We start from the raw sequence: 26,382 nt of genomic DNA on the forward strand, positions 1-26,382 counted from the left end.
AATCATCTCGTTTATCGAGTTTAAACACATATTTTACCCTAAAAAAGGTTTTGAAAATAATATTCAGTGGTTCCTAAAATTCTTCTTGTAATCACAACTTTGGGAACCCCTGGAGCCCAAAAAATGGTCATTTTGGGTTAACCAACCACCGATTCGTATTTCGGACATTTATTACAACATTTTTAGAGTGATTGAGTGGAAAATTAGGTGGGGCCAAAAAATGGCCTTATCGGGACGCCGCGCCTCCTTTTCTTTCGTCAATATCTTCCCCTAGAGGGAGGTAAACATTTTTTGAAAAATTCGCGTTGCTAGACTCATGTCTCTTTTATAGTATATTTGGGTAATTTCAAAATGTTTTATTCAAAATCAGTTGAATAGTATGATTTTTTTCACGAAAAACACATTTTTTCTCCATTGTGGGCAAGGGAGGTGGGATGGGGAAAATTACCATCTCAATAAACATTTTTTTTAAAGGTACCTATACTCAACAATAATGTTACATCGAAACTTCAGAAATTCGAGGACAGGGACATTTCACCTATTTCACCTGTCCTTTTCAAAGTATTTTTTCAAACACTGGAATTTCCAAAATATTGCTGAAAGATTCAAAATGACCTAAAATCGTCTACAGTTACTTGATATGTCATTTTTTTTTTAACTGTAGGGATGCGATGAATTTTTCAAAATGTCAGCTATGTATAGACCTAACCCTATTGACAAAATTTTGTAGAATTTTGCTAGCAGTGTTTCTAGCATTTTTACTAGCATCTCTAGCACCATTTTGAACACCTTACTAGCAAATGTGCTAGCAAATCAAAGCTAGCATAATGCTAGCATTCTTTGTTAGTATTATGCTAGCTTGTCACTAGAATTATGCTAGCGTTTTCTAGCATTGAAATGCCCAAAAATTTAAGTTCGACCTCTCTAAAGTTGAACTTGGAAATGACCTATTCTTCAGGACATTGACTTTTTCACGACTTTTCATGACTTTCATGACCACCCACTTGCTAGAATTATTGTAGCAACATGCTAGCATATTAATGCTAACATTGGTTGCACCATTTTGAACAGGTGCTACCAAACAGCTCTTATGTTAGTTATGCTAGCATTATGCTAGTAAAATTGTCAATAGGGAATCTGTGGAGAAATATTCAGTTCTGAAACGACAGAAACCGATTTTAAAAGTACGTACTTACTTACTACTTACACCTCTATACCTAAGTATCATAATCAAGTGAATCGCTAACAAACACTATAATGTTATAATCCCGTTTATACGCAAAGTTAATTGAGTTTTTTTGGCACATTCTGAAAATCTGGAATTTTCAAAATATGACTATACGCTTCTGATTAGCTATAAATCACCACCACTCGACTTTACATGATAAAATTACGGTACCTAGGTATGAAGAAAATTTTAGCTTCTCAACAACTTCATAGGATAATATTTTGTGAAAATTTCATTTTTCAAAAATCTACTCGAGGCTTCAGAACTGCTGAAGAAAGTTCGAAAGAGTTTTCAATAATTGATTTGAGGGGTCGAAATTAGTACGCATGCTAATACTTCATCTTTCTAAATTTAATTGGTAAAATTTTGATTTTTTCCCTCATTTTCGCTCTTTGATTTTTAAAAATTCACCAAAAATCTAAAAATACACTCGAGCCTATGACATTTTGGCTGGTGATGTATTTTTGCAAGCTCTTTTAATTTAAGTAGGTATAGTTTCATCTGCGTCAAAAAAATGTCTGCCATTTGGGATAAAATAAATTGTAGGATGATGTAGAAAATCAGTAGGAAAAAGGTCTGAGCTCCTAAGATTCGCATCAATTCATGAACAATTGGTCATAATTATATTTATTAAATTGATTATGATCAGTATTACAGTTTTACAATTTTACAGTTTTCTCATAGATTCTACGTCACGTCTAAACCATTAAAAAAATTAGAAAATTGCAAAAATTGTTTTTTTGTTTTTATTCTTATAGTGAAATAAAAGTAAAAACAAAAAAACAATTTTTACAATTTTCTAATTTTTTTAATGGTTTACAAGTGACGTAGAATCTAATCGACCATCACCAAAAAGTTTTTTTTTTGTTGTTAAAACTGGCCAACCTTTTCCGTGAATTCCTTCCAAGTAGTATATACAATTTAATATGTGTAGCCGCACCTATAGTTGAATTTAATTTTTGTGAGTCTCAGATTTGTGAAGTATCTATCCACTTCTTCTTCGTGAAGTGTTTAGGTATAGGACAGGATTCTACGAGCTTTCGCAACTCCAACAGCGAATTCTTCTGTGGGAAGTCCATTTGCAATTATACTTCGTCGTTTATATGGTTCATTAATTCGTTTGGATTGTTCTTCCAATCTTTCACTTTCAGTCTTTGTTGTTCTAATATGCTTTGCTGCAACAAAAATTTACCTACTGTAAGAAACCTATACTTAATTGAAAATAAAATATATTACGCAAGTAAACCAATGGATAAGTTAACTACATATGTAGGTGCTTATTTCTTGCAAGTTTTGCAAAAACAAAATTTAGATACGTACACTCATTTTTTTATACGCGGTCAGATGTATAAAAATCGTACAAAGAAAAAATCGTTTTCACCCGGAATCTAAGCATTAACAAAGAAATGAGTACCTATCATAGAGTTGGTTATGGATTATGAAAAAAAAAATGAAACGAAATTGATTTTGGTAGCAAAAGTGAGTTTTGCTTTATAGATTTCTTACTCGGGAGATCTATTTTTAGGATAGGTCTATAATATTGAATTGATGGTAGGTATTCTGAAAAACTAAGGAATCATTTACATACCTTCTATATAAGTTCCAAATGGTAGTTTTTTGTGAAGAATCTGTAGGTGTGCTAGGGCAATTACACTCATTCTCATCTTCTCGATATCAAATCCTAAGTTAATAAGAATATTATTCATTTCATCTTAATTTTGAAGAATGGACAATTTAGTTTTGTGTATGCCACGGGCACATAAACATTCTTCATATCTGTTTTAGACTTTGTACAGTTCCGTTGCAACCATCAACGCAACGGAATGGTACGAAGAGATATCTTTAAATTGACTCCGGTAAATAAAATACACTGATCAACTATTTTGTGCATGTCACGAGCACATTCTTCGATAAAATTATCTTTTTGAACTGCGAAAATTGTCCAAAGGAAATCTCCGTTTTTCTGAGAATATTTTTCAGATGCTCCGTAGCATTTGTCTCCATTTGGAATACCAATGTCCATTTAGATCTTATTCTTTTTATTGTCAGTTGTATACGCAATAATCAGTGTGATGAGCTCTAGATATTATTACGCCATTTTCCTTCACGAAACTTTCATTTTCTCTTGATACTTACTAATCCTTTAGATGTTTGCCGAACAGGAAGTAAAAGACGCGAAACAAAAGTATTATAAGATGAGTTTAACTGATGACCAATAGAACAAAAAATCGTCTACGTGGTGTTCGGGAGCTTTTAACCGCTTAAAATGTTTTCTCAAATGGGTTGGGTCTGGGTTACAATCGACCCCCTCAATATTTCACGGCGCACGAATGTATTCGTTATTTACTGATAAGGTTATACATAGGCAGAAAATGCGTCGCAAAACTTCTGCACTCGCGTCTCAAATGTAACTTCAGTCCAGTTTTTCTTCAGTTCATATCATTCGGAAATTGTTCTTCTTTAATTCGGGAAACAACGACCGTGCTAATTTTTCAATTTCTGCATTGTCATCAAACCAAGTTATTTCGAGAATATTGTCTGGAGTTTTGTCAGATTTGGCTCTTAATCAGAAAACGCATGTTTGGATTTTCCACAACGCATTAATGTCTATTGTAAGCAGACGTTTATATATAGATGTGACATTGCCTACCCAGACTCGTTGTGCTGAAATCCAATTTTTTTTTGACTTGTCAATTCGGTGTACAGGATACGGAAATTGATTGCACATTGTGCAACTGTCTTCATTCTTTTATTCAGGGCTTCCTTGATTTTGGTGATCGAAATTCCTAAGACGTGGTCATTCGTAATCCGATATACTCTTACGATACCATGGGCGTTTATTTCGCAAGCCAGAGAGCAGAGAGTCAGCCGCTACTGCGATACATGTTCTGAAACAAATAATACACGTAAGATGATAAGTGTGGTAAGTACATATACCTAGGTAACTATTATACAGTATGACACAAAAGTAATGCTCGGTGACTTTTTTGGAAAGAGCTAGCGAGATGGATGAAGCGGCGCGGCGTTGAGTAGGGAAAAATAAGGGGTTTCAAAAGCGACCTTGAGAATTTCAGGCCCATGCACCGGGTGTCCACAAATTGAAAAACCGGTTTGGTCAAAAAAATTCAAACTGGTATTTATAGGCAACAAGTACGTGATATGCATTTTTTAAAACCGGTTCATTAATTTGCAACCAGTTATCAAAAATTACCTAAAATTAGAGGTCGAAAAAAAAGCTTGAAATAAGAGTTGTAGGGCTTGAAAAATTATCACATTTTAAAACCGGTTCATTGGTTCGCATTTTAGCAACCAGTTTTTAACAATTAAGTACCTAAAAATCGAAGATAGAGAAAAAAGCTTGAAACAAAAGTTGTAGAGCGTGAAAAATGGAACCATTTTTGCTGATCGGATTTTAAAAATGACTCATTATGTTGCAACGAGGTACCTTTTGATGGCTAGCCGCCATAATGAACCGGTTTCAAAATCTGATTAGCGAAAATAGTTCAATTTTCCACACCTATCTCCAATTTTTAGGCGATTGTCAAAAACTTGTTGCTAAATGCGAACCAATGAACCGGTTTCAGAAAGTGATTAGACAGAATTGTGTAATTTTTTCCGCTCTACAACTTCTGTTCCAAGCTTTTTTCCTTATTAATAGGGCTAGGATTTTTATGATAATGCTTTTTTTTTTGTAGCAACACCCTATACGGCATGAATATATTTTCCTTGCGTTTCATTCCATTCTGAGGCGAATGGTGAAAGTTGATAGTGCTTTTTTTTGCTTTTTTTGGGTGTAAATGCTTTAAAATGCTTATTTTGGGCAAAAAGGCGGAAATTTTGCTTTTTTGGGGCTTTTTTTCGTTGTTAGCCCTTTTTTTGGTAAAAAATTGGTAAAATTGAAGAAATTAGTTCCAAAAATACAAAAAATTATCAACTTTTTGCACATTTTTGAAAAAAAATAACAATTGTTGAAAAAAGATCAGTTCAAAAAAAAGGGAGGAAAAACTAAAAAATAACTGATTCAGTTTTCATTTTTAAATTTTTATTTTATTTATTTTTTTTCTAATTTTTAGTTTCAGTTTTTTCCTTTTTTTTTTCATTTTCTTCTTTTCGTTCATTTTGGTTCAAGTTGTACATATATTTAAGGGAGGTATCTTGCTGGGTTTGAAAAAACCATTTTGATACGTAACATGGTAGGATTTGATAGCGCTTATTTTTGCTTTTTTCTTACATTTTTATTGCTTTTTTATAGCGCTTAAAACGTGTTTGATAGCGCTTAAAAATCCTAGCCCTACTTATTAACAATTTTTGGGTATTTTTTGTTAACTGGTTTCAAATTAATGAACCGGTGTCAAAAATTCATATCACGTTTTTGTCACCTTCCCTATTGACAATTTTACTAGCAGAATGCTAGCATTAGTAGCACCCACCTAGCATGAGTAGCAGGAAACTAGCATGATACTAGCGTTATATGCTAGCATGAAATGAACTAGCATAACATGCTAGCAAAATGCCAGCTTATTACTAGCATGTTACAAACTAGCAAGAAGTATGTTAGCAATGAGCTAGCTACATGCTAGCAACATAACTACCGAATGAAGCTAGCATTTCCCGCTAGCAAAATGCTATCATATATCTAGTATGAGATGAGCTAGCACAATGCATGCTAGCAATATGCTAGTTAAACCCTTGCCCCTTAATTACGAAGAAAATGCTATCATATCACTAGCATGGGGTGAGCTAGCAAAATGTATGCCAGCAATGTGCTAGTCAAACCCTTGCCTCATATTTGCCTAGTAATGCCAGTTGTCCCTGCTAGCATGATGCTATCATATTGCTAATGTGAGATTATCTAGCAAAATGCATGCAAGGGATATGCTAGTTAAAACCCAGCACCATAATTATCGAGTGATCCCAGCAGCTCCTGCTAGCAAAATTCTACCATAATACTAGCCTGAGATGAGCTAGCACAATGTATGCTAGCAACATGCTAGTTACATCCTAGCATCATAATTACCAAGCGATGCTGGCACTTTCTCCTAGCATAAAGCTACCATGTTGCTAGCATGATATGAGCTAGTAAAAAGTACACTAGCCATTCACTAGTTAATCCTAGCAGAATATTATTTTATCAACAATTTCACTAGCAGAATGCTAGCATTAGTAGCAGAATACTAGCATGGTGCTAGCATGGAATCAACTAGCAGATTGCCACTTAGAATGGTGTTAGTACTTAGCACTTTGCCAGCAGACATTTTATTGGAAAATTCATCCTAGCATAGAACTGGTATAATGCTAGCATGGGGTGAACTAGCAAACGACAGGCCAGCAATTTGCTGGTTACATGCTAGCAGCATAACCACCGAGTAAAGCTAGCAGTCACTACTAGCATATTGCTAGTGCATTGCTAGCACCCTGTAATGGTGCTAGCATGAAGTGAACTAGCAAAACACATGCTAGCAATCTGCTAGTTACATGCTAGAAATACAATCACAGGTAAACTTGCACTAGTCTACTGCTAGCGCTATTCTAACCTTGGTAAAGCTAGCAGTCAAAGTACTAGCATGGTGCTGGATTTTTGTTAAAAGACTTGTTATCCAGGTGCTAGCAGTCAAGTGCTAGCATAATGCTAGCAAATTACTAGCGTTGTTCTTTATCATGATACACTTAACTTCTCTTAGATGAAGTATGTAGTCAAGTCGAATATAAGCTCAATACAGTTTCCTGTTTAAATTAAGAAGAGTGAAGTTGGCAAACTAATCACTCAGTTTATACTACCACAAGATGCTAGTGCAATGCTAGTTCCAAACTAACATTGTAGGGCAATTGCCCATCTTTGGATATTTTTGGGAAACGTACCATAATTAAAAATACCCTATTCTTTTATAAGGAAATTAATGCACTTCTAGCATTATGCATATTATACACATTCTAGCATATGCTAGCAAAAAACTAGCAAGATCATGCTAGCACCAGTAGCACCATTTTGAACACCTGCACTAGCATATCTGCTGGCAAACTGACGCTAGCATAATGCTAGTCCCCCTGCTAGAATTATGCCAATTGTATGCCAGCATATGCTAGAAATATGCTAGCATGACTCACGCTAGCAGCATTTTTCTAGCATTATGCTAGCGATAGCACTGTTGCTAGCATTCTGCCACTTGAAATTGTCCATAAGGTTAGTGTGTAGAATACATTGCGCCAGTAAAAACCAGTTTGAATTTTTTAGCCAAACCAGTTATGCAATTTGTGGACACCCTGTGCATGGGCTTGAAATTTTCAAGATCGCTTTTGAAAGCCCTTATTTTTCCCTACTCAACGCCGCTTCATTCATCTCACTAGCTCTTTCCACTTAGAGGTGGGGTGGGACAAAATTTTCCAGCTCCAAAATTTTCTTCAAAGGTACCTAACGATAATGTTCCATCAAAATTTCATACCTAAATCCGAGGACAGGGGCATTTCAACTATTTTACCTGCGAATACCCTTTCAAAGTCTCTTTTCAAATACATATGTATCTACTTAAATTTCTAAAATGGATCCCAAATGCCCTAAAGTCAGTTTTAGTTAACTTCGTATGCCAAGAATTTGGGCATATATAATATGTTCCAAAGTTGATTTGAGCGGTTTATGTAGCACATTCCACTGAAAATATAAAATTTCCGAAATATGACTATATGTATAAGCTTTAGAACTGCTTGAGACCACGCCCATTCGACTTTGCACGCCAAAATTAGGGTATAAAGAAAATTTTAGCTTCCTAACTTTATTGGATCATTCCCATACTTAAACCTGAGAAAAACGCTCACCTTTCCTCCAATTACAGGCCTATTTCCTTAACTTGTGTCCCATGTAAAATTCTAGAAAAAATGGTTATGAAACGTCTCACTTGGTATATCGACTCTACAAATTCCCTCAGTTCTTTTCAAAGTGGCGTTCAGAAAAAAAGATCTACTCTGGACCATCTTTTCAGTCTTGCACAGGAAATCAATACTGCCTTTCAAAATAAAGAATTTGTACTCTCAGTCTTCTTTGATGTTGAAAAAGCTTTTGACAAAGCATGGAAATCAGAATACTTCAAAAAATACATTCTATGGGAATTCGAGGGCATTTAGCTTACTTTATTCAAAACTTTTTATCAAATTATACCTTTACAGTCAGAATTGAAAATACATACTCTGAACTTTTTGATATTGAAAATGGAGTCCATCAAGGCTCTGTGCTTAGCACCATCCTATTTTTACTCCTAATTGTATCTGTAGAATTATTCCCCAACCTGTTTCCTTAAGAATTTTTGCAGATGATATAAACATTTCAATACGCTCAAATAACATCAAACTAGCCTCAGAAATGATCCAAAAAACTCTCAATTGTATTGAAAAATGGGCTGAATCAAATGGACTAACATTTTCTGAATCTAAAACTCACTGTATACTATTTACTAAGAGTATAGACACTGGACCTGCGTATAAGACAACCAACTGGCAGCCATCTTGGCAAAAAAACCTGAGTAACGCCAATTTATCCCGCTGGGTGATCTTGGCAGCGCTGTACTTCAATTTTGCAGGCAACAGGGAAGAGGGAGGGTTGTGTAGTCCGGAAGGAACTCCTGGCTGCGCGCGCAGTCAGGAGTACCTCGCGAACTACACAACCCTCCCTCTTCCCTGTTGCCTGCAAAATTGAAGTACAGCGCTGCTAAGATCACCCAGTGGGATAAATTGGCGTTACTCAAGATTTCCTTACCGTTTCCATTCCCCTCTGCCTGCGGTTGGTTGTCTTATATGCAGGTCCAGTGTCTATAACTAAGAGAAATAAAACTTACTCAGAACCTATCCTTGAATTCAAAGGACATCCTTTAGTTTTTAAACCAACTACCAAATTCCTCTGACTTACTTTTTAATAAAAAACTTACTTGGACTCCTCATTTTCTCAACATAAAAGCTCAACTTGACAAATGTCTAAATTTACTAAAAATTGTTAAAAATCCAAAGTATAACCCATTTCGCCAACTATTACTCCACTTGTATAAAGCTCTGATACGTAGTAAAATTGAATATGGAAGTCCATTCTTTACAAACCTCTCAAATAAAACTATGTACTAACAATACTAACATTCTGAAAACTGTTCAAAATTCCTCCTTGCGCATCTGCATAGGTGCTCTCTATTTGTCTCCAATTAATAGCATTTATATTGTGAAGCTGCAGAGCTTCCTTTTGATTTTAGGAAAATTCTCATGACAAACAAATTCTCAATCTCAGCAACTGTTGCAAATAATCCATCTCACCCTCTTCGAAAATCACTCAATGTCTACAGCTCTCAGCATTCCCTCTGTAGGTAATGGTGGTGTACCTTATGAGGACGTGTACTAATGTGTACTGACTCGTACTGAACCCTATTAGCTGAGTGGTACAGCTCTATTTGCCTACCTAGAACCCTCTGAGCAAGGCGCAATCAACCAAGCATCAAGAGGGAAGACTTTAGCCAACAAAAACACCAGAGTTGTTTCATGTGTTCTGTATTATACGCAAAAGTATTTACAGTACATGGTTAGCTTCGATTCGGATTGTCTTGGCCTTTGGGTTATGTAGTATCTGGGTACACAAGTTATCTACAAGTAGTAAAACAATGCTTTTACTACTCTCATGCAACGCATATAGACGATGCACTACACCTCCATACTAGTATTTCAGGTCCAATACCAGAATTTATCAAAAATATGAACAACCTACAAATTAACCTAGAAAACCTAATTCATAAACCAATATCTCATCCCCCTTGGTCTCTCAAACCTATACAGATGGAATTCTACTTAAGAAACTACCCAAAACATGATCACTTCCCACTATTAATCAAGATTCATTACTTAGAACTGTTATCAAACTATACAGAATATAACTTATGCTTCACAAATGATTCAAAAATTTCTAACATTCATACTGGTTATGCTTACTCAATTAATGACCAAGTTCTCAGTTTCAAAATTCACAACTGTGCCTCAATTTTTACTGCTGAACTCACTGCCATAAGACATTGCCTAATAGATATAATTTCCATTCAATCAGAAATTAAAAAATTCTTAATCCAAAGCGACTCACGAAGTTCACTGCTATCCATTCAAAACATTTTTTCTGACCATCCCATAGTCCAAGACATACATAAGTTCCTTTTCAACCTCCAAAATTATGATTACTCAATTAGCTTCATGTATGTACCCAGCCACATAGGTATCACCGGAAACGAAACTGTTGATAGATTAGCAAAAACAGCCGCTGCCCCCTCCCCTCTTACCTCTCTCACTCCTGATGATATTAAATCTCTAATCACCCGCAACACATTTACCAACTGGTAGAACTTTTGGTCATAACAAACTTCAAACAAACTCTTCCAAAATAAAAAAACAACCCTCCCCTGGAAAAATCTTGGCCACCTGAACAGAAAAGAAGAAATCCTTATTACTAGACTAAGAATAGGCCACACAAAAATTACTCACAACCGCTTATACCAAAAAGAACCAAAACCCCCATGTCAATTTTGCAGAAACGAACCCTCATCCATTCAACACATACTCATTCAACTGTCCCCAACTAAAACAAAACAGACTTACTCTACAGATAAAAGAAAACCCACCTATCATCCCTGATGAACCTCCTGAAATACAAAAATTAATCTCCCTAATAAAAAACATCAACCTCACAACCAAATCTGACCCCCCCCCCCTTACGGGTGTAATAATCTTGTAATTAAAAACACCCAGAAAAAAATTTTTTTTGGAAAAATTGTGTGGAAATTTCAACTTTCAAAAATCTACCTCGAGGCTTCAGAACTGCTCAAAAAGGTTCGAAATCAATTTCAATTTATTTGATGGCTCGAAAATAATGCACGTGCAAAATTTCATCTTTTTAAATTTAATGAGTAAAATTTTGATTGTTTCCCCCATTTTCGTTCTTTGATTTTTCAAAAATTCACTGAAAATCTAAAAATACACTCGAGCCTCTGAAATTTTGGCTGGTGATGTATTTTTGCATGATCTTTTAATTTAGTTTCATCTGCTTCAGTAAAATCTTTGCCATTTGGGATAAAAATAAATTGTAGGATGATGTCGAAAATCAGTGGGAAAAAGTTGGAGCTCCTGACGTGAAACCCAGTATAAGATTCGTCATGAGTAAGTCGAATTTTTTAATGAAATGCTTTTGCATGGTCATAATCTATTAATTGATTATGATCTTATAACAGTTTTTAAAATTTTACAGTTTTCTCAAAGATTCCAGGTAGATACACTTTTAAACCTTTAAAAAGGTGAGAACATTGCAAAAAAAATGTATTTCGCTTTTAAAGTGATGGTAATACAATCGATCATCACCAAATTTTTTTTTTTTTGGTAAAGTAGGACAGATTTCTACACAAATTCCTTCAAGTCTGTGAAACTTAATTTAGGCTTACCTATAGTTGAATCTAGTTTGTATGTCAAGCTTCCACTGCTCCAACAGCGAATCCTTCTGTGGAAAGTCAAGTTGCAATTAGTTCATCGTTTACATAATTATATGCTTCATTAAATCGTTTGGAGGATTCTTGAGAGAGTGACCTACCTACCTATAGTTGGATTTATTTTTTCAGTCAATTATGTTTCAGATGGCCTGCTCAGTCGCATTCGCCTCCAGAGTTCTTCTTATATGTATTACCAGAAAATAATTTCCTTTGATTTTGCTTGCGAGGTTCCTTTCGCTTTTGTCTATACAATAATTTCATTTTCAATCCATTGCTGTAGTTCTTTTCTGCATTCTGCAACAAAAATTTACAGACTGTAAAAAGCAAGCTATGGGTAATGCAATTCAATGAGAATGACTATACCTACATATAGATAGGTAAGTATTATTTCTACTCACAGAACAGAGAACAGATCACCAACAAATTGCGCAAATGTCGAATATCAAAAAGATGACTGGCAGAACATCCAATTTATACCAAGATACTTACCACATAATCATAATCAATTTTCACAAATTATCTTCATTTCTGCGTTATCTACTGATATCAGCGCCGTTAAACCAAATTTTTAAATTAAACACGAAGCTACGAAATTCAACTTATGAAAATTTCAATCGACCTAAATACATTTTTAAAACTAAGAATCTTAAAAATTTGTAACTCGATTACATTATTTTCATTCGAATTTAATTTTTGAAATGAAAAATCTCGTAACCCTCATGTTGAATTTCATCACTTTATGAGGTAAACCTACGTATAGTGAGCTGAATCCGGATATTTCAACACATTAATTATCAGGGGTGGGCGAAAGGTTAGTTTCGATGGAAAATCATAATCAAAAAACTCTTCAGGCGACCGACCTCATTCCCTTCACCATCTTTTGATTTTCTTCCAAATTTTCAATATTTTTTTGAAAAGTTACGCGATCCGTTTTCAAAAATAGACCCAATTTCAGTTACAAAAATTCTTCAAAAATGCTCAAAAAACATTTTCGTCGAAATACCTAATTTGAAACTCGATACTTTTTCAAAAATTCTGAAAATAGGAGATTTTTTCATAAGAAATTGTATTTATTATTCACACGAAATTAGCGTAGGTAGATACTTAATTATCAAATCAAACTCAGGATCAACATCTCGTGATAAGGTCAACGGAGGGGAGGGAGGAGGCTTACATGTATCAATTATAATTCATCAGAAATGTTCAAAAAATGAATTTCAGTGCCTGAAATTTTGGCTGGTGATGTATTTTGGGGTATTTTTTCTATTTCTATTTTTCCGTTGCATAAATTTCTGTATCGATTGGAGTACTTCCATTGTTTGCCGCATGCGATCAAGTCCAAATTTTATTTAAATTGGATTCCCGAAAATTCCAAAATGAAATTTTTCAAAATTGAAAACCTCTACTACGTTTTGGCCCTGTTTCATTTCCATTCAGCTTTAGAAATTCATTACATGCCTGCTCATCTTGAGGGAATCCTCGCGTGATTTCTAGTGTGAGTGATGACTCAAATTGATGTTTTTTTTTCAAATATCAGCATGTACTAATTTTCTCATTCTGGAATGATAAAGTTGTTGAATGTAAAGATTTCTCTATCGTCATGTCACCACTCTCTAAATTTGAAACAGTGAATTTTCACTGAATATGAATTCTAAAATCAACTTCATCGACCCTAAAAACCTCTATTTGGGTACCCATGTTGAATTTTTCAAAATCTCTGTTTTTGCACCCCCCCTCCTTTTCCTTTACTTGTGGACTCATTTCGAGGTTAAGGGGAATATGAATGCTAAAATCGACTAAGCGACTCGAGAACCCTCCCCCATCATCGATGATAATATCAACTGAATAATCCCGAAAAATCCACAAAGAGAATACCAAGAGTGTGTCTTAAACATACCCAGCGGTAACCATCCTAATACTTCTAAAATTACAACGGGAAAATTCAAAAACAACTTCAAAAACTTTAAACACGTTTTTCTCAAAAACTTGTTTTTGGGCGCGTGTCCCCTTTCCGTATGCGTCGACACAATGTTGATTTTTTCAAAATTTCATGTTTTGCAGGCCCTCCTCCCTCAGGAGCTTATTTCGAGGTTATTAAGGGGGAATATAAATGTCAAAATCGACTTCAGCAACCTAATAAAAAACCATATCCAAAATTTTATGGATTTGCCTTTAAAATTGAATTTTCGACCGCTATACCTACTTCTTCATTTCAGACCATTCGATCGTCTGTTAGATCATGATCATGAGTAATACGAGCTTCTCGATTTTCATTTTGCAGGTGGAACAGATTGCAGTGCGATTGTTTTGTTTTGGCTGTGAATTTGAAATGTACATATGTATAAACATTTGAATTTCACTTGCAACGTCGGTGCATTCTACATTTACTTGTGCAGTAGAGAAATGCATTATTGCCGCGATATCATCAAGTAAAAAAAAAAAGTATCAAGCATTCAAAGGCGGCAATTGGTGGTAACCCCATAAACGAAACGTCAAGAACTCCACGAACAGGATGTAAAGGAAAACGTACTTCGCTGCTCCGCGTCTGCAAAACAAATTACCTCACAACGCCTATGTAGTGATTTTTGCACTTTTGAAGCTCGATTACCGCCGAAGTAATGGAGCTTCTTGTTTGAAACTTTGCTAAAACCTGGTCGAGGTGCAAATGAACTGACCATGCAATTTTCACAAAAACCACTTTCCTGGGAGGCGCGTTTTGCTCAGCCGAAAAAACACGCTGTCCATCTATATTATGGGTGCATTACTTTGTAGTGTGTCCTAAAAATGCATTGAACCTACGAGTGGATACATTAATATGTTGCGAGAAAAGAATGTCGCTGGAGGTGGAATCAGATTCAAGAAGAGTGCCTCTCAGAATAAGTAAAATTGTGATGATTCTTAATTGATAAAATATTACCTAACAACCTAACAAATATGTATTGTTTATTTAACGTCATTTTTTTTCTAATAAAAAGAGAAATCACCTTGGTATGCAATGTTTTTCAATTTAAAAATCAATTGGCATTAAAAAATTCATTACATTTTCAAAATACTTCAACTGCAGCTCTCCACCTTCACGCCAAAATCAGTGGTTTAGAATTGCAGAATTTGTACACAAGCTGCGTTTTTTTCGGTGGCACTTCAATAGTCCGTGTAGGTATCTGCGGTGTGAAAGACTGAGTCATTTCCTGAAAGAAATGGGTTTAAGGTAAGAAGATAACTCTGTTTTGCATACACGTTATAACTGAAAAAAAAAAACACACACACACACACACTCATAAAGTCAAACAGAATTCAGCAGTCTACACTACTCACTGTCAGTACCTACCTTGATTTCGTCGCACATTGGTTCGAGATTTTTCAATTTGTTGATTTCTTCCTTTCTATCATTTTGGATGGTTTTATTTAATCGTATAAACGCCTGTACATTGTTCAGAGAACTTCCTTCTTCATCGGTTTCCTCCTCAAAAATAGTAACATCATCAATGTGAACGGTGTTGGGAATGTAAATATTTAGAAACTGAAAATATAAGAGTAGACCAGTGTTGTCATAAGGTTATTATTCATAACGTAACGAAAAACGAAAAAACCGGAAGTTTTTCCGTTACAATAACGAAACGATAAACAAAAACGGAATTTCCTACAAAAGAAACCATAACGAAATTATAACGTTACAAAAAATCTGTATGCTCTAACGAAACGAAAAACGAAAAAAATTCCGTTATTTTTTCGTTTTTTTTTTTGCTTTTTTTCCATTTTCTTGGCAAAATGATTAAAAAATCATTAATCAATAAAAAATTGAAAAAGTTTGTTCGAAAATTGAAAAATACTGTACTTGAAATTGAAAATTAAATTGATTTTAAAGTTTATGAGCAGATAAATACGCATGTATTGAGCAAGGTGTCTAACAGGTCCTACTCGTCCCATTAGTCCTACTAAAAACCTACTTTTTTTCAAATTTTAAATTTTTCTCCCTTTCAACGGAATTTTGAACAAACTTTGTAGAAAAGGGCTCATTTTTCGACTTTTTTAGATTTTGAATCACACATTAATGAGAGCTTTTGCCCTCGCTTTACTTGATCCTATTTGCCTTTCTTTTTCCATTTTCATTTTTTCAACAAGAAAAGACTATTCAAATTTCAAAATTTTAAAGCTAATAGTAATTTGAAATATTTATAATCGAAATTGAAGAATTCGACTTAAATTTGATTTTAAGCAAACATGATGTAATATTCATTCATCAATTTTAAAATTGATCGTTAATTTTTAAAAATTCATCTCTAATAACTTCATGTTTTGTTTTTTTTTTTTGTTAAAATTGAAAAATTGGAATAAAATTTGAATTTCACATTTTTAGCAAAAATGTGGCTAAGAACTTGAACGTAAATTTCGACACCCCCCCCCCCTTTAAAAAATTCCTCAAGTGCTCAAAAATGACCTGCTGAAGCCTGAAAGCCGTACTAAAGTCCTATTCTTTCATTTTTAAATAATTTTGTGAGATACCCTAAAAAATAGAAGTACTGACAATTGGAAAAATTTCATAAAAATAACTGCATAAAGTTGCTCAATTGACATAAAAGTTCACCTATTTAAAAAAAATTGCGCAAAAATAGGTACACTTCGCACCTACCTCCGGAGTAGGTAAGGTCACATCTCAAAAAAGTGAAATTTTACAGGAGAGTGATTTTCTTTTTTTAAAAAACTTGATTCATTATTTTTATCAACTTATAATTAATTGTGAGGAATGAATAGCACCTCATTTTAAAGATTGGTATCCTACCTTCATTTAGCATAACAACACATTGAAAAATAAAATCTTGAAGAGGAAATATTTCAATGTTTGGGAAACATTTTGAGTTATAACCTTTCATTAAAGTTGATGTGGAGGCGAAAGGAAGAGTCCAAAAAAAATTTCATGTTTTCAAAGTTGCAGAGAATTAAATTTCCAATCGACATGATGTCGTTAGTTTTTTACCGACTTTGCCGTGAAACGGAAAAGTGAGGTATTGTATTTGTCATGATGGTTGAGGATTTGGGTGGCGGTGGGTTTTCTTGACGAATTGAAGTGTGCTGATCACGATAAGACGTATGACGCAAAACGAGATAAGTTTATATATATATGTTCACAACAGCACACTTATGAACCAATGTATGGGTTAATCTTGCATAAGAAGTGAACCAGTAGGTTTACCAGCCTGGCTCACTTCGTAAAGGCTAAAGTTACATAACAAGTGAGCCACCTGTTTCAAACTAGTTTTGTCAAAGTTAGCTGCGCGTACCATATGTTTCTCAGAGATGTTCGCTAGATGTAGTACTAACATGAGGCCTATAGAATAGGAAGTACTGGTCGGCATACCCAAAGCCCTGTTGAAATTGGGTATGCACGATGATAAATTTGACTAATGATTTTTCTGCATTTTATTGCTCTATGGGAATACTGTTGATACCAAAAATTTTGATGTGGTTCAGACTTTTTGACAACCAAGCAATTTTCACAAAATTCAATATAGTTCAAAAAATTTTTAAATTTTTTATTCTGTTTCTTGATACAGATAAATTATATATTTCAATGACTGTGCAATTAGAATTTCGATTAGTTAATTAGAACAGAAATTGAAAATGATTTTAAAAATTTTGAAATTTTGAAAAATTGGCTCATAAGCCTACCGCGATGCCTATATATATGTATGTATGTATGTATGTATGTATGTATGTATTGATGTATGTATGTATGTATATATCAATTTATGTATAAATTTGTGTCACGCTGAACTCAAAAGCTCCGAACTTTAAGTCGAAACTGATGATGGCAAAATATTGCTTTGATACTGAACTAGAGAAATTTTAAATTTGGTCGAAATCGATTCAGCCGTTTACGAGATATGAACGTTTAAGTGTGTTTCAACGTTATGGATAAGCAGAAATTTGTGTAAACCCTTATATCTCGCAAACGGCTCACCTCCAACAAACAGACGGGGTGGTTAGGGTGTGTAGGTTGCGGATCGGTGCGCCGGAGGTCGGGTGTTCGAATCCCGCAGAGTCAAGAGGCGAAATTTTTTGTCGATTTTTTTGTTAATTTTATTCTTCCAAAATTTTTTTGTCACAAAAAATCAAAATTTTTCAAAAATTTCTAGTGTAATTTTTGTTTTAACAAAAAACATTAAGTTTTTGGTAAATAGCCAGTGACTTTTGATAATTTTGTTTTTGGCGAATTAATATTAATTTTTAGTAAATAAAATGATTAGTTATTTTCGGTGAATTACTCGTAATTAAAGTTGGTCGAAAATTTTGGTAAATTGCTTGGGTAATTTTATTTGTTTTGGTAAATTAATGGCGTGATTTTTGGTAAATTGGTATTCCAATTGGTAAATTTTCATAAATTGCTGGGGTAATTTTCAGTTTTTCAATAAAGTTGGTTGAAAATTTTGGTAAATTACTGAGGTCATTTTTGTTAAATTACTTACTGGGGTAATTTTTGGTTAATTGGTAAATTTTAGTAAATTGGTGTGGTAATTTTTGGTATTGTAAATTAGTGGGGTAATTTATTTTGTTGAATTTGTGTCAACCTTTGGAAGTAAATTACTGGGGTAGTAAAAAATTGGTAAATTAGTGGGGTAATGTCTGGTAAATTATTGAGGTAATTGTTGGTAAATTGCTGGGGTAATTTTTGGAAAATTGGAAAATTGGTAAATTAATGGGTAATGTCTGGTAGTCTGGTAAATTACTGAGGTAAATGTTGTTAATTGCTGGGGTTATTCTTGGTAAATTGGTAAATTTTGGTAAATTGGTAAATTTTGTTGGCAAAATTGCAGTATAACGCTACGCGTAACTTTTCTCTACGTGTTATTTAGATTCTATAGTCTGTTCACCGAAAGAAGGGACCGAGCTGAACAAAAAAGTTTCTGTTTGCGGCCAAATATTTGCGCTGCGGTTGAGGCCATCATTGAGAATTCGAGGTACGCTTAGAATAAACAGCAAGAGAGTATTCAAATTTTCAATACTGAATTTCATTTCCACGTTAATTTTCCTATTTAATTTCAACTAAATACCTCTATTCAATATTTCATTTCATTCCAGATCAGAATTTGTACTTCATTCTACATACTTTTTCGATTTATGTAGCATGATAATGTGTTTTGTACTCAGTGGCGCCCACGTAGGTATTGCGCTGTTGCGGCCGCAATAGGGGCCCTTGCAATGTTGGGGCCCCCAGTAGAATTTGAGGCCCCTCAAGTTAAAGTTTGGTAGACAAAAAATCTATTTAGAGCAAAAAAAAAAGAAATAACCACAACACAATGAGTGTCGTAGAGTATCATAATTAATACAACACTACAACACTATTCATATGTACATCTACACACCTACATATTTTATTCGTTGAGTATTTGCCTATGCGTTCAACAGAGTTTGCTGATGCTATATGCTCAAGTGAGCCCCAAAATAAATAAGTTCTCTGGGTGGATAATGCGCCCTCTAGTGAAAAGAGGCCCCCTTTTGAGCTATGAATTTTTAATACATAGTAAATCAAGATTAGAAAAATGGATCCTTCAGGCCCTAATTTTTCCGATTTCTCTGTAAATTTTTGTGAACCAAGCAGGCATATCGTCGGTAACGCGTTTGATACTGATTTTGTGATTTTTTGAAAATTTAAAATTGACCACTTTTGATAATCTGTGGAAATTTGGAATTTGCCGGCAAAATCGTTGATTTACCGACATAAATCACCAGGCAATCTATCCTCAAAATTCTAATTTTTTTCAAAAGCTTTTGCCCTCGCTTTGCTCGGGCTCATTTGTTTTTTCTATTTTTGAAATTGTTCATTATTGTGCTTGCGGAATGTATTTTTGTTCAAACTTTCAAAAATTCCAGTAATGGAAAAACTGACTTTTCACTTCAAAATTATACTGCTGTTTTGCTTCTTGAAAGTATAAAATTTTGAAAAGCTTTTGCCATCGTTTCACTCGGGTCAATTTGATTCTCCATTTTACGTTTAAAATTTCAAGAAATCATTGATAAAATTTAGAAAAAGAAGAGATCAAAAAAACTGAATGCTTGCATCAAAATTGATGTTGTTCTACTTTTTGAACTACAAATTCTCCAAAGCATTTGCCCTCGCTTCGCTCGGGCGAATTTAGTTCTTTTCTGCAAAATTACAATTTCAAGAAACCTATATGAATGAATTTGAAAAATGTTGAAATCAGAAAAACCGAATTTTTTTATTAAAATTGATGATGTTTTACTTTTCAAATCACAAACGTTCCAAAATGGGTCATTTATGATACTGCTTTCAATAATAGTAGGAATCTAGGGTGTCCCAAGAAAAACAAAAGTTGAAATTCGGAAACGCATACCCTCTAAATTTTTTCGTTTTACCCCCAAAAGAATTTTAAGCCTTTTCCCAACCTGATCGGAGCACGTTAACCCATGCCGCAACGGCCTTGAAGTCACGTCATGAGTCACGTATTTTTAAGATTTTTTAAATTCGCTCAATTTTCGATTTAGGTGAAAAATGTATAGAACCTTTCTTGTTGGGCATTAAAAGATGTACAACAAAGGTCATATAGGTACATTTCCCCCCAAAATTGAAAATTAAAGGCGCTAAATGACTTTGAAATCTTGCAAAAATCATGCATTTTTATGATTTTTTTAGAGCGCTCCAACTCACTCAATTTTTGATTTAGCCGAAAAATGTATAGGATCTTCTTGTTGGGCGTTGAAAGATCTACAAGAAAGGTCATATACATTTCCCCCCAAAATCGAAAATTAAAAGCCCAAAATCACTTTGAAATATTTGGAATATTGCAAAATCTTATAAATTTTTAAAGTATTAATTTAAATAATTGAAATGTAAAAATTACCTGTTTTGCTTCAAGATCCTGAAAAGAGTATAAAAATATTAATAAGTGAACCTCGAACAATACACCTAAGATGAAAATGTTCTTGATGGTGCCTTTCACTGGGCAACTATTTGGAACATTCGTTTGTGTTTGGGTTGAAAATGGACGTAATTGACAGCTTAGACACTGGAAAGAAAAAACAGAGTTGGGGTTTTCAATGTGAGCTGTTTTTGTGGTCAGGATAGATCGCCAAATTTGCAAAAATGTCCGATTTTGTCTTATTTCAAAATTTTAAAGCGACATCCATATATTGTTTTGCAAATTAAACAAGGTCATTTTCGGATTCTATGAACTTTTTTATGAGAACTTATCTCCCTAATTTTTGATTTTCAAAGTTTCACACACATACAGACAATTCTTGTTAATGTCTAGTATATTTTATGTAAATGTGGGGAAAAAATAAGCTGCAGTGCAGTAACACCCGCCCCGGGAACAATTTTGGAACTTTTTTTAAATCGGAGAAATTACTTAGTTTATACTTTAAAAACTTTGCATAGAATCTGAAAATGACCTTGCTTTTGTTGCAAAACCATACGGATGTCGCTTGAATTCTTGAAGTAGGGCAAAAATATGGACATTTTTGCAACTTTACCCCCCTCTCATGACCACAAAAGCAAGACAAATTGAAAAACCAGACTGCGATTTTTGTTTTAGGGTTGTAAACTATCGATTAAGCCAATTTTCAACAAAAACACAAATTTACTGTTGCGTAGTGTTTTCAAAGAGGGTGCAATGTTCATTCACACCTGTAACAAGTATTGTTTTTGTTCTTCAACTTTGGTAATTTTTCTGTGAAAATCAGACATAAGGTAATTTCACTGCGCGTTCTGCAACATTATTTACAGCTAGAAGATGATGCACAAAGTTTTTGGCGGAAATATAGGACTGATTGGTTTCCTTCATTGAACAAGGGCATTCTAAAAAAATATTCGTCCATCTTTTGCAGTGAAATTGATGTCTGATTTTCACAGGAAAATTACCAACAACGAACAATACTTGTTAGAATGTGCGAAAGAACATCGCGCCCTCTCAACAAGGAAACATTAAAAAGGAAAATCAAAATTTTCGTATTAGGTAGGTATTGTTCGAGGTTCACTTATTAATATTTTTATACTCTTTTCAGGATCTTGAAGCAAAACAGGTAATTTTTACATTTCAATTATTTAAATTAATACTTTAAAAATTTATAAGATTTTGCAATATTCCAAATATTTCAAAGTGATTTTGGGCTTTTAATTTTCGATTTTGGGGGGGAAATGTATATGACCTTTCTTGTAGATCTTTCAACGCCCAACAAGAAGGTCCTATACATTTTTCGGCTAAATCAAAAATTGAGTGAGTTGGAGCGCTCTAAAAAAAATCATAAAAATGCATGATTTTTGCAAGATTTCAAAGTCATTTAGCGCCTTTAATTTTCAATTTTGGGGGGAAATGTACCTATATAACCTTTGTTGTACATCTTATAATGCCCAACAAGAAAGGTTCTATACATTTTTCACCTAAATCAAAAATTGAACGAATTTAAAAAATCTTAAAAATACGTGACTCATGACGTGACTTCAAGGCCGTTGCGGCATGGGTTAACGTGCTCCGATCAGGTTGGGAAAAGGCTTAAAATTCTTTTGGGGGTAAAACGAAAAAATTTAGAGGGTATGCGTTTCCGAATTTCAACTTTTGTTTTTCTTGGGACACCCTAAGGAATACCTATGAAAATTAAACGGAAAAATTCCAGAAATACTCATAATACTCAAAGCATATGCAAATTTTTCATTTCAAAAATGTTTGATATCACAGTGCTCAGCACTTTAAAATTTTGAATATTGCGTCAAAATTACAATTTTATGTTGGCAAAAGAACGATGCACCCTCACCCTCCCAAATAGCATGACTTGTCCTATACCCTCATCTCGAAACACAGATGTTCTAAGAATTACCAAAAACCATAGGTTTTTACTTCCTGAATTATTAATTTTCGAAGGCATTTGCCTCGCTTCACTCGGGCCAGATCGTTTTTTCCCTTTCTTTGACCAAAGTTTGAGAGAAGAAAATATTCACTTCTCACATCAAAAGTAATGTTGTTTTACTTGGAATTTTCCAAAAAAAAATCTAATGTATTTCAATCAGAACTTCCAGAAAGTCCCAAATTTCGATAAAATGTCAAAAAATGTCCTATTTTTCGCCGAAAATTAAAAATTTATTCTTTATAAACATGTAAAAATTATGTCCTCAGAAAAAAAAATTGTGAATTTTCGATAGCTTTTGTCCTCACCTCGCTCGAGTCTTATTCATATTTTTAAGAATATTATAATTTCCTGAAAACTAAAAATGCCTAAGTCATGAAAACCAGTTTTTTTGCATTATCAAGAATATTCAAGAATGATGTTAGGTATTCACGTTTCGAATCAACATTTTCCTGTTCTTTTCTCCCGACAAAAGTTGGGGGTATAAAACCTAACTTCTCACGTCGAAAATGATGTTGTTTTACTTTAAAAATTATCAATTTTCGAAAGCTTTTGCCCTCGCTTCGCTCGGGCCTTTACTTATTTCTATTTTTGAACATATTGTAATTTCCTGAAAACTATTGTTGAAATTTTTAAATGTTGAAGCTACAAAAATCAACTTTTTGCATCAGTTATTTTACTTTCTGAATAATCAATTTTCTCATCATTTTGCTCTCGCAAATTCAAGTTCTGCTATGTACCTACATACACAACTTTTCAAAAATTTTCAAGAATGGAAATTCAACTTCAAAAATTTAATAAATATAACCAAATCAATACAGGGCTCTAAAAAAGAATGGAAATTGAGAAATTTGCATTTAGGGGATAGTTTTAGACAAGATACAACTCATCCAAATTTCCCATAAAAAAATTGCACAATTAAGTATACCCATGGCAATCATTAGGCTTTTTTTGAAAAAATGGAGGCCCTCCTGAAAAAAATTTTGGGGCCCTCATGAAATTTCTGCAATAGCACTTTTGCAACCTCTGGGCGCCACTGTTTGTACTTTAAAGTAAGCGTACCCTCAGTTTTCATTAAAAATTGCAACGCGAATATTTGGCTGAAAATACAGAACTTTCTGTTTAGACTCGGTCCCTTCTTTTGGTGAACAGACTATAAATCTAAATTTTTGTTTTTATTTATTTCGTCGATCGGTTATATAAGAAATACATGGTTAATGCGCCAGGAGCCCAAAACGTTATGGGAAATATATGGCTATTGTTTTTTCGAGTTTTTTCAAAGTATAATCGTTATGTACATAAGTTCGACGCGTTATTACGAATGTAACCTTTAAACTATCAAGTTGTCTAAGCTTTTAAAGCTTGTTTCTATTTACGTATATGGTTCGTTGTACCCTAGGTCAACAACCGCAGCTTATAAATAAATTTCTATTTATTTGTTTGTCATGTTTGAGTTTTTATTTGAAGTTTAAAGTCAGTTAAAGTTTAGTACGCGTAGTCAGGATATATATGTTCGTGTGTCAAGCGTATATCCGTACAAATTCCAGTAGTTCCGTAAATTTTGGTAAATTTTGGTAAATTGGTAAATTTTGGTAAATTGGTAAATTTTGAGGTAATGTCTGGTAAATTACGGAGGTAAATGTTGGTAAATTGCTGGGGTTATTTTTGGTAAATTGGTAAATTTGGGTAAATTTGGGTAAATTGGTAAATTTTGGTAAATTGGTAAATTTTGGTAAATTGGTAAATTTTGGTAAATTGGTAAATTTTGGTAAATTGGTAAATTTTGGTAAATTGGTAAATTTTGGTAAATTGGTAAATTTTGAGGTAATGTCTGGTAAATTACGGAGGTAAATGTTGGTAAATTGCTGGGGTTATTTTTGGTAAATTGGTAAATTTGGGTAAATTTGGGTAAATTGGTAAATTTGGGTAAATTTGTAAATTTTGGTAAATTGGTAAATTTTGGTAAATTGGTAAATTTTGGTAAATTGGTAAATTTTGGTAAATTGGTAAATTTTGGTAAATTGGTAAATTTTGGTAAATTGGTAAATTTTGAGGTAATGTCTGGTAAATTACGGAGGTAAATGTTGGTAAATTGCTGGGGTTATTTTTGGTAAATTGGTAAATTTGGGTAAATTTGGGTAAATTGGTAAATTTGGGTAAATTTGTAAATTTGGGTAAATTTGTAAATTTTGGTAAATTGGTAAATTTTGGTAAATTTTGGTAAATTGGTAAATTTTGGTAAATTGGTAAATTTTGGTAAATTGGTAAATTTTGAGGTAATGTCTGGTAAATTACTGAGGTAAATGTTGGTAAATTGCTGGGGGTTATTTAGTGCAAAGTCGGTTGATCTTGCGAACTGCGCAAGATGTTTTTTCTAGAGTGCTTAGTTTTGGAGTTTTTCTAAAAAAACTAAAATTTCATGATATGTGCGAATTCATTTGTGACTATTTCTAACTGACAAACATTCAAAACAATCAAAACTATTTGTTAACACTTTGTATGTACGAAATTTGCTCAAAAAAGGTGGAGTTTTTTGAGATGTATCCTTATAACTCCAACCAACTTGCAATGTTGTTGAGATTTTGAGTTAAGCCATTTGCGTTTTTCACAAGATCTAGATAATGTACCCAACTCAAAGTGTAATTTTTGGTTGAGGGGGGTCATACAAACCCCAAAAATGCAAAAACATCAAAATCAATTTTTTTTGAGATGTGACCTTATTACTCCCGAGGTGCGACTTTAGGTATACTGTGCGTCCAACCTTGTACTTTTTTCAGTTTTTACTTTTTTCAGAGAAACCCCCTGTTGGGCATTTTTGTGCTATAATGAAAAACGAAACGAAATAACCGAAAAACAAAATGATGAAATAACGTTAAACGAAAAACATAACGTAACGGAATTATCAATGCAACGAAATAACGGAAAAATAACATAACGAAAAATTTCATTGAATCTGAAACGAAACAATATAACGTAACAAAAAACAAATTTCATCATGACAACACGTGGTAGGCATTTGTCTTTAACAGAAATTCGAGCAAGTTGTTTCTGCACTCCGATTTCAACGAAACCAAGCCAAGCTAGATCGAGAGAGCATCTCCAATAACCTCGGTACCTAATCAGAGATACTGAAGTTTACGTTTGGGGTCTTGGAGAACTATCGCAAAAAATTCAAATTTCAAATTTGGGTAATTCGTGTGATTTATGATTTAAAAAGTAGGTACCTTAGCATACGTATTTCGACTTATCAACTAATGAATGGGTTAATTTTACTATAGGTACAAGTAACTAGACTGACCGACTCGTCAAACTACAGTTGAGAAGTCATGGGTTGACTTCACTACACAAGTCAACAAATACCGCCGCAGCATAACGTAAGCTAGGGGACTTGTGTATGTCCATGTCGTCGTGGGTGTAATTAGGCGAATATAACTAATTACCTTTGTCGAGCCTGATCAACTCGCGGAAACCCAGCGCCGGTCGTGTCTTAAATTGTGTGCTTGATGTATCTTGTCGAATAATCCCTTAAAAAAGGATTATTTGTGTGTCTTAATTCGATTAATTGCCAATACTACCCGTAAAGATTCGTATTCGTCGCGAACGCGTCAATATCATGTACCCCTGGAGTATAGAAATAGGTGTTGTGTCGTCTTAATTTATTTATACCAGTCCGAACGCCATAGGAAAATTATTCCGATCGTCAACCCCTATATCGTGTAGATTAGGTTATTTGTTTCATTTGTATGAACAAATAACCCTTAGGCTGTTAAACGTTAGGAATTGTCAAGTAATAAAGCTATCCGGAGGTAG

At 33.9% G+C, this 26,382-nt stretch overlaps 1 protein-coding gene and 1 long non-coding RNA gene across 6 annotated transcripts in view; both read right to left on the reverse strand.

Moving 5' to 3' along the window:
• Positions 1-2,021: 2,021 nt before the first annotated feature.
• LOC135840458 (uncharacterized) lies at positions 2,022-12,273 on the reverse strand. 3 transcript variants are annotated; one of them, XR_010557744.1, is made up of 5 exons: positions 12,114-12,273; positions 11,821-12,009; positions 11,671-11,726; positions 2,817-4,116; positions 2,022-2,403 (listed from the first exon to the last, which is right to left on the reverse strand). It is a non-coding gene; the product is annotated as an uncharacterized LOC135840458 (long non-coding RNA). The 3 variants fall into 3 exon arrangements; XR_010557745.1 differs by having other exon boundaries at positions 11,817-12,009; positions 12,083-12,239; XR_010557743.1 differs by having other exon boundaries at positions 12,083-12,181.
• A 2,368-nt stretch (positions 12,274-14,641) lies between these two features.
• LOC135841768 (uncharacterized) overlaps positions 14,642-26,382 on the reverse strand; it is a 52,495-nt gene continuing 40,754 nt past the window's right edge. For 2 of the 3 annotated variants that reach the window (XM_065358935.1, XM_065358934.1), the window contains exons 8-9: positions 15,044-15,235; positions 14,642-14,903 (exon numbers count right to left, since the gene is read on the reverse strand). In XM_065358935.1, coding sequence (XP_065215007.1) covers positions 14,790-14,903; positions 15,044-15,235 — 306 coding nt within the window. In that variant the 3' untranslated portion in view covers positions 14,642-14,789. Of the gene's footprint in view, positions 14,960-15,043; positions 15,236-26,382 lie in introns of all 3 variants that reach the window. The other variant, XM_065358936.1, reaches the window with a different exon arrangement.

The sequence above is a fragment of the Planococcus citri genome, chromosome 3 (assembly GCF_950023065.1).
Source record: "Planococcus citri chromosome 3, ihPlaCitr1.1, whole genome shotgun sequence".
NCBI lineage: Eukaryota > Metazoa > Arthropoda > Insecta > Hemiptera > Pseudococcidae > Planococcus > Planococcus citri.